We start from the raw sequence: 14995 nt of genomic DNA on the forward strand, positions 1-14995 counted from the left end.
GCAAGTGCTGCCCAAAAAGTCTTCCAGTGCAACCTCTCTGGTAGGAGCCCTGCCTCTGCCTGCCCAGCACAGTGGCTCCCAGCAGGCAATATCCAACGTAGGAAATGAGTCTTGCTGCCTGGCAAAACCAAGCCATTTTCTGCACGCTGTCAGTGTGTTTCTCTTCAGTGACTGTACACAGCACAGCCCTGGGAAGTGCTCTCTCAGGCTGTCAGCCGGCCAAGGAAGGAACTCGCAGTGCAAGGCAGCACAGATTTTGCTTAAAACATAGGGAACATCATAAAACCACTCCAGTACTTAACAGCGACGTGCCTCTTGCTCAGCTTCTGCTCCCAGAACAGCAAAGCACAGGTTAGCGACTTGCACTGAAACAAAGCAGGACGGGGCTATCAAGTGGGCACAGGAAGGTTCATAGAAATCCTTCGCTCCTTTCCCTTCCCTCCCATTCTTTCCTCACGAAGCGAGGATGAAAATAAACACAAAATAAGGTAATAAAGGAAAATCATGAGAGATATTACTGTGTGTGTGCTCCATACCACGATTTAAGTTTCCATAAGCTAAAATCTGAGGTTCAAAAAGGAAGATGAGGAACCTCCTGATAGATATAAACAAGACTTTTCAGGAAAATAAATACGTGCATCTTGGGATATGAGCTCCTAAAGAGTTTAAGTGAACGCGTCGGTATTAACATTGCTCTCAGACTGAAGAGTTGTGCAGCAAGTTAGTCTCAGGCACTTTTTTGATTCCCGTTACAAACCCTTGTAAAAGCTGACAAGCTCTCCGGGGAAGGCTGTTAAGACGGGGAGGAGATAAAGTGCTTTCCAAAAAACTCTGCTATGCATTAGGCTCTAGCAGAATTAAATGGTAGGTATTGGCTGTTCCAGAGCAAAAGCCCATGAAATGAGGTGGCCAGGGCAGTATTAAATCCTCTTGTTTCAATCAGTTAGTGCATAATCCAACAAAGCTAAATCAAGTCTGGGTACACCACAGAGCTCAGCAGCCCAGGCTCGTTCCTCATGTACAAGAGGAACACAGACAGGTGGAGGTGGTCGGTCAGCAAAACACTGGGAACAGACTGAAAGGGCCTGTTTTTTGTTTTTTTTTTTTACTAACTTCAGCCTCTGCCCCTGCGATGAATAGAACACCGAAAGCACTGGGGCTCTTCTCTTGCCCTGGCAGAGTGAGACAGTGCAATTATTCCAAGACTGCTTTTCCTCCTTCACTTCTATCCCCAAAACTGTCGTCTGTAGTTTTCCCTTCTCTTTCTCTCACCTGGTCTGACCCGCTTCGAAGAAATCCTGAAGTGGCAGCAGGACTCAGAACAAGGCTCATTTCTTTGCTATGTGCCTTGCCCGTGACGCAGTGTATCGGGACCCTGCAATATCTATAGCTGCATATTTGCCTACGAAGCCAAACCAGTGCTGTTTTTTTTTTTTTTTCCCTTGATTTTATTTTGCACTACTTGAAGGGAGATATAAATCTCCTGGCTACAACCTGCCAGTTTCAGCTCTGGGCAGCAGGCCACACCGAAATCCAAAGCTTCCTTTAGCTGCACTGCGTTTCCTCCTTTCTGAATACCTGGAAGCAGCCAATGCCTACATTTATTAACTTCTGAAAGCAGCTGCCTTCCTCCCACACCGCTAGCCTTAGCTCACCTGCTATTTTGATGTTAAGGTTAGCATCCAGAAGGAGGTTTTCTGCCTTGAGATCTCTGTGAACGATATTACGACAGTGGCAGAAGTTGACAGCGGCCACGATTTGTTTGAACTTTCTCCGGGCTTCCTTCTCCGCCATGCGTCCGTGGGCCACCAGGTGATCTGCGGGGGACAGAGCGAAGGACAGCGGTTAGTCACACCCCGCGGGGGGCACCAAGGGCAAAACCCAGCCTAAATACCCCTCGCACACACAGGCTCCCATTATTTCGCTGCAGTTCAGTCCCCAGGCAGCTTTAGGAACTTTTTAACATTTTATTTCTGCAATGCAACACAGAAAAGTGTCTCAAAATATCTGCAAGTATGCCCAGTTTCTGGGTATTTCCTACTGTTTCGGTGCAAAAATGTATTTGTAATAGTCGACAGGCTTTAGGATAAAACTGGAGCTTACTTCTGTAAGGAAATCTGAGTGCTCTGAAGTATTCTGCTTTCACTCCAAGGCAGGGCCTGTGGCCAGAGAGGCTTCCTTTGGAAGCTACCATTGCAAACAGGGACAGAAAGAGCCTCAGCTGACCCAGAGATCACGCAGGGAGGTATCCAACAGCAAGCAGACTTCAATCAATGCACTTACAACATGAAAGCAGCAGGCTTGCAACAGCCACTCATCATCTGCCCGGTCAGTTAGGTAACCAGGGAGGAGCCAGGCAGTAAAACAAGGCAGAGAAAGGAAGCGAAAACACCTCGAGCCTCATCACAAGAGGCAAGCAAACACTACCAGAAGTGTAAAAGCCGAAGGAATTGGCAGTTAGTTAGGAAAAAATTATTGCCCTTCCTTAATATCTCTCTACCCTGTAAGCAAATCTGGGTAAGACTGTTATGGTGTGATAGAAGATATGCTCTGCACAGTGGTTGTGAGTTCATGAAGTTGAAGTCAAGGCTACAAAAGGAACAGGAGAAACCCGTGAAGTGCTCTGGAGCCCGCAGCAACCACACGCCCCGGCCCCACGTGGGACCAGGAGCTGGAGAAACTTGGGAAGAGCTTCCCCAAGCCAGGCCACAGCCACTGACCCAGGGCAACGATGCTCGCGGAGCAAACTGAAGACAGAACGCAAGGAATGGATGCCCAGCATTATCTCCTGCCCTCCGCAAGGGAGCATTACTCCTCAGAGAGGTCACTGCTGACCTCAGACACCTTCCAGCCAGGGACAGGCTGGAGGGAGCTGTTTCACCCCACAAACTCCATTTAAACTGGAGGGCTCGATGAAGATACCTGCTCTTGAAAAGAATACAAATAAATCACTTCTGAAGGTTTCTCATCGGGTGGCTGTATTCTTCCCAGCCACCCGTTAATTAAAATACCTGCGACATAATTGACTTGCAGTAAATACTAATTACTGAGACATGAAAGCAGGTCTGCCTGCTTCTGACTGAACAGCAACCTGCTCCTCCACGTCTCACCACGCAGTTGTGCAACACAGCAAGGGTGTTTGGCAAAAACTTGCCAATTACCTTTTGTTCACTGGATCAACTTACTCCACGAGCAAATCTGAACCAGGCTGGGGAAGGGCGCCCAACACCAATTCCAGTGTAGCCCTTAGTAAATTCTGCTATTACTAGCAAGTGAATTATCTCATCCCGTCCCGAATTATCTCATCCCGTCCTGAATCATCTCACCCAGTCCCACTGCGTTTCACTGAGCCCTTCCCAGGGCCATCCACCTCTCCCTCAGAAGGGCCCGCTCCAACACGAGCATCGCTGCTGGTGAGCAGAGAGCAGCTCCTGCACGAGCCGAGGTCATTCACGTTTTGAATGCTCTTGAATCTGGGAACGCAGCCTGCGGACGCAGCAAGCACTCTTAAACCAAGTGCAAAGTTCCAATCTCTCAACGTTTCTGAAAACATTTAGAGAGTTCCTCCTGCAGGCAAGAAATCAAATCCGGCTCCTGCAGCAGGCACGTTTCCACGAGGCTCTCAGAAGCTTCTTTTACCCAGCCCAGGCTCAAATACACACTGAAAACACTCCAGAAGCACAGAAGGACACAAACTGGGTCACTCGGACACACCGCACAGCCCAGAAAGGGATGGGGCCGCTGGGTCCCACGGCCTTCAGGCACACGCTCGGGCAGAAAATGCTGCTTCCCCTTCTGGTGGTGGTGCTCAGGCTGCAAAAAAACTTCCAGGTTAGTCGTGAAATTGCACATTTCTCGAGGAGATGGGGAGCGAAGGCCCATCCCCGCGCCCCGCACGTAGGCGCAGCGCTTGGAGCAGGCTGACATTTCTGCACGAGCTCCAGAGGAAGGATAGGAACAATGAAGCTACAGAATGCTCCACATACCACCCAGGGCAACTGTATGCCAAAATTAACTGTTGCGAGCTTAGTCTGCAGAAACCTCTCCTGCAGAGAGGCTCCAGCGATGGCCCAGCTGGGCTGCCAGCACGCCGACCCCCAGCACGCCGCCTCCAGAAGTGCAGATTCTTGCTGCTGGGTCCTGTGCGCACCAAATGCTTCTGCCATCCTGCTCTTCTGGATCTGAGAGTGCACCGAGTTGCTCCTCGGAGTGCTTTCCATAGAATAAGCAACAAATTATTTCATTTCACATCCCTAAAAACCAGCGGTTGTTCTCCTGGCTCACATGAAGAGCCTGATACTACCCTGCATTAAAAGAAAAGTTAAAGGTGATGGTGCAGAAAGCATGCTTTTGGACTAAGAGACAGGGCTGGGACACAAATTCCACTTCCAACCCCTAGACAGACTCCCTGCGCTTTTAGTTGCTTACTGTCTGGAAAGCAAACGCCGCCTAGGCTTTGTGTCTCCTGTGGGGTGGATTAGGTCGAATTTGCAGAGTAATTGGTGACCTTGCCATCTCAGAAGCAGTCCGACCTTCCCACAACGGCGCTGTTTTGTTTGGTGTCTGCCCAGGTCACAAAAAAGCTTCTGCCAAGCTGTCGGGAGGACACAGGGAGGCAGATGCAGCCTCCCCTTTCCAGCGCCCACCAAGCCCTGCGCCCTTCTGCTGAGCAGCCACACAGCCCTGCTTTGGTCTGCAAGTTATTTGGGACTGCAGATTATTTACAGTATTCGTAGTAAGCAGCTAAAAACTAAACACACTTTCAGGCTGTTGTTTGACCTCCACTAAGAAGGACACTCGAGAGATGTGGCACAAAGAGCATCCTCTGTTTAGGAGGAGACATTTATTTGTTCGTGGTGCCAAATCCCCAGCCCGGCCACACGCAAAACATGCACAGGGACAGAAATAACAGTTTACATTTTGCTGCTTAAGTCCCTGGCGAAAACAAGTCTTCTCCCTGATCCCCGTGCCCTGCGATGCAAGCAGTGAGTTACGAAAACATTTCCAGTACCAGATGAATCAAAGCCACGGCGCAGCCTGGCCACCGAAGGAGCCACCAGCCATGCCATGGCCTTCCTCCTACTGGAAATTCAGCTGGAGAACACGTGAAGCTCTCTCAGGTGCTCAACGAGGAAACCTGCAAAGCTCAGACCGACGAGGGACCCGAAACGCAAGCAGCCAGCCCCAGCAGCCAGTTAGAGGCACTGCCGTCCCTTCAGCTACAAATTCCATCCCGTGCTACTGCCTAGGTGACATTTACAGCTGCGAGGGACAGCTTAAGCCTTCCACAGGCTCTTAAAGCCTCAAAGGGAAATAACTTAGCTTTGCCTCAAAGAAACGTGCAGCTCCCAGCGCTGTAATGGTGCAATTCGGGTTAGACGAGGCGCTCAGCCCTACAGCCAGCGTGCAACACGCACAAAGCCGTGGCCAGCGCGCCCCTCACGCACAGCACGCCCCTCCTGCAGCTCAGCACCCGTGCAGACATTGAAAGACAACCAAGAAAGAGATGAACAACTGAGCACAAGCACGTTTAATACAGAGGACCACCCCGTGGCCAGAAATAGCAGTAGATAACACAAGGAAAATCAAAGTTTTTTCTCATGTGCCCTTGCCCCGGTGCAAGTTTTGGATGCTCCAGGAGGGTGCGGGGGACGTTGTTTGGGTTTGTTGGCCACACAGGGAGGAGCTGAGCTTGGGCGCTCTTCAGGCTGTGCACACAGTGCCTCTCCAAGCCTGCCTGAGATGCTGACCGGAGTTAAAAGTCACTGTACCATGGAGTAAAACCCTCTCCCTCACCAAAAGGCACCACTTGGCCCTGCACTGGTGACTGCTCTGCACGCCCGCCCAGCGATTCCCAGCCAGCCTCCCAGACAAGGCCCAGGTACTGAGGAGAAGAAACACAAGCAAAACGTTATCCTCAGCAAGCAGCAAGCCCCAGCATCCATCCAGCAGGCAACACCAGAGCAGAGCACGAGCGGGTCCGAGGCCAGCCCGCAGCACGATCTCTGCCGACACCACGAGGACGCGAGGTCCTTCTGTGCTGGGGGTGCCAGCAACAGCAAGGAAACATTTCCAAAATGGGTTGCTGCTTCCTCCCAGCAAATTGCTTCCTCTGCTAGAACAAAGTATTAATGGCTACTCAGGAAACCCTGATTACAAAAAGCTGAAACTTGGTTTTTCCTCTCGCTGCTCTGAGGGCTCGCCAGGCCTCGCGCAGCACCCGAAATGCAAAAAGCACCCGGGGAGGGCACAGCCTCCCGGCCACGGACCTGAAAAACATCACAGCTATGGAGTAACTGGCAGTGTGTGAGCTACCTGCTCCCTGCTCTGAGCGAGGATAAGATGCTGGGCAGTAAAATGGAAATTAGCCATTCTAATGAGCTGAATTTACTACGGCATAAAAGATTTCAGAAAGCAATTAGATTTTCACTTCAAATCATGTAGAGGGCTATTTTTGTAACCAAGAGAACTCATTCCAAGTTTGTATATGAGCTTGCACATAGTTCTGGATTTATAAAAAGATGAATTGTCTCTGCCAAATTCAACAAAAGAGGGAGAAAAAGTAAAAAGGAATTCATGCTTTTCTGCAGCGATCCGCACACAAGTGAAGTCTCATAACCACCAGCAGTGTCTAATAAACATTCAAATGACTTTACTGCAATTATGGCTTGCTGCACAACATAAGATGAGTTTCACAAGCCCTCGGAATTGCTCAGCATCCAGCACCAAGATTAATGGTTGAGTAAACAACTGGAAAACTCAGCTGGATTAAGTCAGTTTTGTTGTTTTAACCAGGCAATCCACAATTCCCAAGCATCGGCCACTGCTCGCTTCTTCCTTCAGCTGGCCCCTTCCCGAAGCAGCAGCTGAGCAGCACGGGCGATGCTGAGAAGGAAGCACAACGACCATCTCCAAAGGTACCCTTAGCCTCGTGCAGTGGTGCTGCACAGACTCTGCTTTTCCTTTAAGGACTAGCTTCTGTGGTCAGAAAGCTCAGCCAAAACCTCGTTAGCAGACAATGGAGTTTAAAATGGATGTGACCAATATATGCTAAGATAACATCAGATTGACAAAAGGAAAATACACGGGTTTGAGAATGAAATACTACAGAACTGCAGGACGGCCTTTTTTTTGAAAGCGAACGCACGCCAGCATTCGAGCTGTAGCCGAGAAGTTTCAGAGGACTTGCTGTGAAGCAAAGCGCTCAGCATCACGTTTTCTAAAATTTAATCCCAAAGTCAGCACAAAAGAGGAGCAGCACCAACTGTCAATGAAACCCGAAGAAGAAACGGAGGTTATGGGAGTTATTTTTCCATCAGGTATCATTTATTTCTTTACCCCTCTTGTCAATGGAAAGTTCTCAGCCTGAAGGGCATCTCTCAACTGAAACAAGAGAGCGTGGCAGCTATTTTCAGTTTACTGTAGGTAACCAAGTACATTATCTGATTGAAGAATGCAATAAATGTACTTACCAAATATTTCCCCTCCGCTAGCGTACTCCGTCACTAGATAAATCATCCTCTCCGTCTCCATAACCTGGACACAAGGACAGAAAAGTGACAGATAAGGAGACTGCTCCTTTTTGCGTGAGGCAAACTAATGGAATTTTTTTATTCTTCCTTCCAGACGGGCAGGGAGAACAGGGAGGAGGAGGGAGCGAAGGGCTCGGAGGAGACCTGGGGAGGGCACTGGGGGCAGAGCCAAGCTGGAGAGAAACTGGAGAGAGCCAAGGGCTGAGCTTCAAAAGGGACCACCTAAGTGATGAGCCCCACAGCCCTGCCACGTCCCAAGGAGAGGAGGAGAGGCACCGGGCAGACAGAGGAACAGAGAAGGGCAGCAGGGCCCAGCTCAGGGCTCGAGGGCATCCAGTAGCTGGTGAGCGCAGCCCTGCCAGCACTCGGGGCACCTGCAGCCCAGAAGGACCCCAGGGGTCCAAAACGATCCCTATCAGCACCTGGAACTGGGAAAAAAAGCACACTGCAGGGCACTATGTGCTAGACAAAAAGCAGCTCATAATGCCCATCGTCAGCCACTGGGCCCCACGTTCCAAGGGTGGCTCCGAGGGCTGCTCTGTGAGCGGATTACAAGATCTGCCTGCGGGCAAGCACATGCTGGCAGCGTTTTTCGAAGCTCTGTGTTGTTTATTTAACGAGCTTCACAGCTTTGTCAGGGGGAAAACATCACATTGCTTCACTACCAGGGCCTTGAGCCTCCGGTACGGGGCACAACAGGTGAATGCTGTTTGCACAAGCAGGAAAACATTGGGGTTTGTTTGGGCTTTTGTCAGGGCGCGTTTCAAAGACAAGTGAAAGTTTGCCTTTTAGCTGGGACGGGCAATTATCTCAACAGAGAGACAAGCAGAATCTCTTATGACCATTATTTCCTTTTTCTCCTTTTTCACTTACACTTTTCAAGTGCTGTAAGTTCAAGGAAACATGGTTCTTAAACTCGGATTCCTGATGAAAAACTGGGACAGGCTTTGAATTCCCAACTCCAGGTTTCAGGAGTTTTTATTTAAAAAACAAAGTGCCACAGAAAGTACCCTTAAAGAGCACCCAAATGAAATCTGATGCACAGCAGGGACTCTCTTCTCAACTTAGCAAAGCCAAGCCACTTCTGTCACTTGTTCGGTATCATATCAAAAGCTTTAGATAGAACAAAAGAGATTGCAATGTTGTTATTTGTTATTTTTTGAAAAAAAAAGCACAAAGGAAGCAGTTTGCAAAGAAGCATTCCCTAAGTACCTTAAAATGTCGGAATTCTGGAGTAGGCATCTCACTTTTGGCTGTTTGGCCAGAACAGGTAAACATTAACCTCTCCCACGTCAACTCCACTTTAACTCTTTGGAGTCAAAATACCTCCTGTAACTGTGCTTACGTCTATCAAGCCCAGATCAGGAGCAGCCTGGTCTTGAACCAACAAGAGCTGATTCTAGGAAATGGCAGCTTCTATTGTGGGTTATTTAACTTCTCCCTTCACATGCACACGTCAGGATCACATTGCAGAAGGAAATAACCCCAGCATCTTTCCCCCTGAATTTCCAGTTTTCACATTCCAGCTCCGTGCCTGTGAGCCCTCTGGCAGCTGTGTTGCTGCGTTGAGCGGGGTGGCAGTCCTGCAGGCACCAGGCAGGGCCCTGGGAAGGAGCCTTTGTCCCACAGCTTCCAGAAAGGGGATGGTAAACAGAGGGAAACTGGTAGAGCTCTCGATCACCCGTTGGTTGTCAGTCACTGTGTGAGCCCTTGAATCAGGAAGGTTCAGGGAGGGAATCTTTCATCAGCAGCTTCCAAAGCAGCATTTAGCGTTTCACCAAGGTGTTGGTCTCCTCTATTTCTTTGCCCCCATCACTCTGCTCGCCTCTGGCTCGTTGCAGCTTCCTTGCTGCTCTATTTGCCCACGCAATCAGAGGGGCACCACCAAAAACGTGCGTAAGGAGCACCATGCGTGGATTCTGCGGATGTTGTTTGCAGAGTGAAAGCGCCAAACAAGTGAAAAGTCTGCAAACAACTTCAAAAAAATCAGCAACAGCAGCGGCACCATTGCTGTTGATCACCTTCCAAGAGAGCCCAGAACAGCCCAGCAAGTCCTCAGAACCAGAGGGCAGCTGCGCAGGGAGCGAGGGCAAGGGAGCAGCACGCTTTCGGTCGGGCAGGCGGATGGACTCCCTCTGTCCCTTAAATCGAGCAGGGGAGCCCACATCCGGTTTCAACTGGGAAACTGGAAAGCACACAATAGCCATAAACAAATGGCAGGGGGCCAGCCCACAGCGGAAGTGTGATCTCTCAAAAGAGAGAAGGATTAGCCACGCTTTTTGCCTGCCCCCCTCCAATCGAAGCACTTTGAGACCTTGAAAACAAAGGACTTGAGGGCTGGAGGGGCAGTTCTACAGAACAGTGCTGCATGGAGCACAGCTGCAGGGTGCAGGGATGGAAAAGCCACCAGAAAGCTCCTACCTGATATAACCTGATGATATGTGGGTGGCAAAGCATCTTCATGATCTGAACCTCTCTGAAGATCTTCTTCAGATTCTCTTCATCCAGCTGCGTCTTATCAATTATCTTGATAGCAACCTAGCAGAAAGGAAAAAGAGAACCAGGTTATTTACCCAGTCACTTATTTAGAAAAGCATTCTTAAAAACAAATAGTGCATGTAAGAGCCGCCTGTGCTAAGCTCTGACCAGGGCATGTAGTCCGTGCCCCAGAGAGCCTGGGATCTCCGAGCAGCCTACCCAGTCCAGACAGCCTGCCATAAATTGGGCAGGAAGAAGCTTTGTTTCCTAATTGTCAGCGTGTTTTCTCTGCAGTGGGCACCTCATTAAGGCAGCAGTGCTGCAGCAGGCTGCGGGACATTTAAGCTGTTGCCCATTACCGCAGCACAGCCTGCTCAGAGGCACCCAATGCCGTGCTGAAAAGCAAATTATTTCTAAACTCGTGGATATATTGCAAGCAAGTCCAAGCATTTGTTCAGTTTATTCGAGTCTCCTCGATCGTGCCAGCTCAGCCTTGCCACAGCCATGTTAACTTACCACTGAAGCCGTGCCCCAGCAGCCTGAGAGCTGCAATTCCTCGGCATGGGGAAGGGGCACGGAGCAGCTGGGAGCTTGCCAGCGAGCCTCACAGCGCAGGAACAGCTTCCAGTGGCTGAGGTTTGGAGGCAAGTGGAACTGGGAACCAGACCTCGCAACCCCAGGAGCCCCTCGAGCAAAGGGCAGAAGGAATCTGCCCAAAGCTGTGGAGGTGGGGACGGGAGGCACCGAAGGCTGGGAAGGGGCAAAGGCAGCAGAGCGCAGCCTCTGGCACCAGCCACGCCGTGCCTCGCTGTGACAGGGCTGAGAAACAGCAGCACGGCAAGCATCGAGCAATCCTATTTATTTGCACAATGTTAAAGCAGAAGTGCTCTCTAACACTACGCTGAGATCAGTTAAACAAGCCTAAGTGCTTCCAGTCGGCTGCTCTCCTGGACGTCCCAGCCCCGGCCAATTCCTCCCTCGCCTCGGCTGGAGGCTCCCCGCTGCTCACGGGCACCCCGGGGCCCTAGAAATAAGTGAGGGGTCGCCCAAGAGCAGAGGAATCTCTTCCAGGAGGCCTGGCGGAGGGGCGAGGAGAGGCAGCTCCAGCCCGTGGGACATCCCCGGCAGGAGGCTGCTCCCAGCGGCAGGGGAAGCCCTGGGAGCCAACTGGTGCTGCAGAGCCTGGGCCGCCGCGGGCAGGCTGCTCTCAGCAAACATTTGCACTGCTGCTTCTCAAAGCACGTGTCAGCCTTGGATGAAATCCCTTCCTCCCCACCAGCCGACGTCAGTGCAAGACGGGAGCCGTGGCACGCCGGCCTCGCTCCAGCTCCGTGGGCTGCGTTAGCAGCCAGCAGCAAGCTTCCTCGTTGGGAGGCCGGGCTTCACCTGGGAGAAGAGCCACTCCTCCACCTTCCCCTGCTTGCTTTCCCGAAGTGATTTACACAGCTCCTGTCAAGGAAGGCTGCAGGATCATGCAAAGGCCTGGGGAAGGGCATGCAAAGCAGCGCTGCGGGGAGGAACGCTGCCGAGGCACAGCCCCGAGCTCAGAGCCCGGCTGCAGAGAGGCCTGGCTCTAATGGCTCTAACACACACAGACGGCGGCTGGGGATGGGGAACAGGGCTTGGGCCAGGGGCACGCCGTGCACGAGGTGTGCCTGGAGCACGTGCTCAGTGCTGGGAAGGAGGGGAGGCTGCCAAACCCCAGCCGGTGCCCGACGGGCGGTGCAGCGCGCGCTGCTGCTCCCTGCGCAGGGACGGAGAGGAGATCCAGGAGCTTCCAGCCTTGATTCCAGCAGCAGGAACGTCCCCGTCTGCAGGCACTGACACACGCACAGGCTGTGACACCGGGCCAGCCTGCAGGAGCGGCACCACACGCGCCTGGAGCCTGCCCAGAGCCCCAGGAACAGCCCTGCCCTTTGGCAGCACCACGGGCGCTGGTGGCAGGGGAAAGCCCGGGCACCAAGGGATGAGCTCGGGGGCCCAGGAGCGCAGCACCAAGGCCCTGCAGCCCCGGGATGATGGCAGGGGCCGGGTGAAGGAGCCCCACGCACATCCTCGGGCCAGCTGGTGTCAGCCCTGCAGGCAGCCAGCAGAGCCTGGGATGTTTCTGTGCCACAAAGCCCAAGAGCAAAGCCAAAGGGCGCTCAGAGAGGCAGGGCACTGCGGGGAGGGGGAAATCCGTTCCCTTAAAGGTCCTGAAGAACCTGAATCACGTGAAAATTAAATGTTTTATAACATTTTTTTTGCCAGGAGGGTAACTGCCCTGCACGCAAGCAGAAGGCAGCAGGATCCCGGAGAGGCGCTAGGTGCCGGTGGCCGTTTCTTCCCCTTGAAACGCTCGGAGCAGGGGAATAATTCGGCCTCGAAGTCACGGAGTGTGCTCACCCCAGCACGGACAGAAGCTGTACGGCGGCCAGCTCTGGCATTAGGAGGAGCTGGCAGGAGCAGGGTGAGAGCCAAGACCCAAGGTGAGACGGCGAAGCCGGCCCCCACGGCACAGCCCTGCCGAGGCGGCGTTCAAGGACAAGGCTCACGCCACGGCTGGAAAGCTGCAGGGAGTCGCAGGGCTCGGAAAGCACTCGCTGCACGCTCCTCACCAAGCACTTCCCCCGTCCAAGCGGGCTTTCGTAAAGCTTAAAGCAGTAATGTGAAAAGAAACAAAAGTGAGAGCTTCCTCAAAGAGCGAAGCCAAGATGTCTGCCCAGAGACGTGAGTCATTCTCAGGCACAAATATTTAGCTGAAAATCCTCAGGTCCGGAGCGCTCCCAAGCTCCTTACTCATTTCCCCGCTGCGTATTTGCTCGAAGGGAATCTCATTCCCCAGCCTCGTTGTGTGACTCGAGTTGACACTTCTGGCCAGGCTCAAGGAATGCGGAGCATTCGACGGAACGTAACGCTGTCAGTGAGTCCAGGCAAAGCAGAAGAACCGAATTTCTCTGCTTTTCTCCCCAAAAACGCAGGGCGCAGAGATGCGTGCTGCCATCCTGCACAGCAGCCTGCCACGCGTGGCACCTGGTGTGGGTGCTGTCTTCAGCCTCCACCCCCACGAGGCACAAAACGCCCGAGTCCATGGCACAGGAACACAGGCACCAGCCCAAAGATGCCCCCTGACAAAGGCTCCGACTTCGGGATCAAATGGGCGGCCCTCGAGCAAACCCAAATCCAGCCTCAGGAGCCGTAAGGAGAGCGCTGGCGGTTCTGGAGGAGGTCTTTGGAGATGAGCTCCTTCAGTTCAGGTGCCTCCAGCGACGGAGAGAATGTAAAAGGTAAAAGTCTCCTGAAGGAGCCCGGGGAAACCACCTCGCGCTCCGGTTTCAGGAAATTCAGAGCTTCCTCACGAGGGTGGAAGTAGGAAATCCCCTCGGAGCGCCCCGCGGCAGGCAGAGCGCGGGGAGTTTCAGTGCTGGGGGCTCACCGGAGCAGCTCCCGTGGGTTTGTTGCAGAGGTTCTGGAGCGCCTTTTTTCCAGGGGGAAGGAGTGGCTTCAAGGCTTTCCAAAACAGACCGAGTCGGTTTCTCCATTTCTGCGTCTCCCAGCTGGCTCGTGTTCCCGCTCCCTTGAAAGATGATTCAGGATTTCACCACGAGAAGCCTGCCTTCGGCGCTCCGCTCGCTCCAGCCAGCCTGGCTTCGTGAAAACCCGGCTGTGGGGACACAGCCGCAGTGAATCCTGCTCTGAGCGAGGGCTTTCCTGCTGCTGGGAAAACAAACCCCGTCTGAACGCACCCTACAAGGAAGAGCTCTCCTTGCAGGGGAGGCCAGTGGGATCCCGGCTGGCAGCACGTGAAGGTTTTTGTGCTCTCACGGAGCACCCAGAAACAACCCCGAGTGCACTGCCTCACCCCGGCAAGCACCACGTGGAGTAGAGAGGGGAGAGAGCAAGACTAAACATCATTAAAGAAAGTACAAGTTAGGCTGCAATTAAAAGTGAAAGAAAACCATAATCTAATTTCTTAGACAATGAAGAACTATAAAAAAACAGCCTGAAAAAATTAACTATTCTTTTATCAAAAGTTAATGAAGCTTACAGGCAGCAGGACCTACGCCAAGTCTGGAGCATACATGCTGCTACCAATTAACAGAATGTTCCCTCCATTTCTAAACATTTCATTTTTTTTTTCTTCTTGGATCCAATTAAAACTTACGCTCGTAGTTTGAAGAAAAGTTAAGTTCCTAACGACAGCAGTTTGTAAAAAGGAGGTGAATGCTTCGAGGTGACTGCAAGCCCGCGGGGAGGTCTCGCCCGTCGGAGCCTGAAGGCTCGGCCTGGCCAGCCCGTTCCCAGCCTTCTCCTTTCCTGGTGCACTCGTGCTGGACACTGCTCGGTGTTTTTGGATTCCCAAGCTGTGCTAGGTGTGTGCATGCCAGGTAAAAGCCTGGTGAAAAGCCGTGGGAGTTTCAATCAGCAGGGACACGACGGCGGGCAGCTCAGAACAGGAGAGGCGCTGGAGCTCTGGGAGCCCCAAAGCACACGTTGGTATCACCAACATCACCTGCACGGCTCCCTGCTTCCCACGGGAACTCAGGAGGGACAGAAACTGCATCTCAAACCCAAACTGCAAGCTGCTTCACTGCACCCCAAAACGCTCACAGACGTTCACTCCTGGGTGTCCCCCATGAGCTCCAGCAACCTCTTCTGCTCCAAGCACCTGTCGTTCTCCGCATCCCAGCAAAAAGTTAGCCTTAAACAGACTTGAGAAGTTGGGAGGACGAAAAGTGACACACAAGACTCCAAACCTGGGCCCTGTTCTGGGTGACTTCATCACGCCGAGAGCCCAGGGCAGCCCAGAGGCCTGCTGCTGCTCCTCTGACACAGCCCAGGCCAACGGCACGCGCCTGGTGCGCGGGGAGCGAGCAGGGCACAGCGAGTGTCAGCGTCTGAACAGATGCCCAAGTCCTGGCACAGGAAATAATGCCTGCTCGGAGGAACGCACATTCATACAGACATCCTGTTTATTAGCAAAGTGTGGCTAATGTTCATACACA

The 14995-nt window shown here is 52.5% G+C and overlaps 1 protein-coding gene across 4 annotated transcripts in view; it reads right to left on the minus strand.

Annotated features, from left to right (window-relative positions):
* Window positions 1–14995, minus strand: part of SIK3 (SIK family kinase 3) — a 66605-nt gene that overhangs the window by 26291 nt on the left and 25319 nt on the right. For 3 of the 4 annotated variants that reach the window (XM_032201954.1, XM_032201955.1, XM_032201956.1), the window contains exons 2-4: window positions 9954–10070; window positions 7473–7536; window positions 1656–1817 (exon numbers count right to left, since the gene is read on the minus strand). In XM_032201954.1, the coding sequence (XP_032057845.1) occupies window positions 1656–1817; window positions 7473–7536; window positions 9954–9995 (268 nt within the window). In that variant the 5' untranslated portion in view covers window positions 9996–10070. Of the gene's footprint in view, window positions 1–1655; window positions 1818–7472; window positions 7537–9953; window positions 10071–14995 lie in introns of those variants that run through there. The other variant, XM_032201953.1, reaches the window with a different exon arrangement.

Source organism: Aythya fuligula, chromosome 22 (genome assembly GCF_009819795.1).
Source record: "Aythya fuligula isolate bAytFul2 chromosome 22, bAytFul2.pri, whole genome shotgun sequence".
Taxonomy (NCBI): Eukaryota; Metazoa; Chordata; class Aves; order Anseriformes; family Anatidae; genus Aythya; species Aythya fuligula.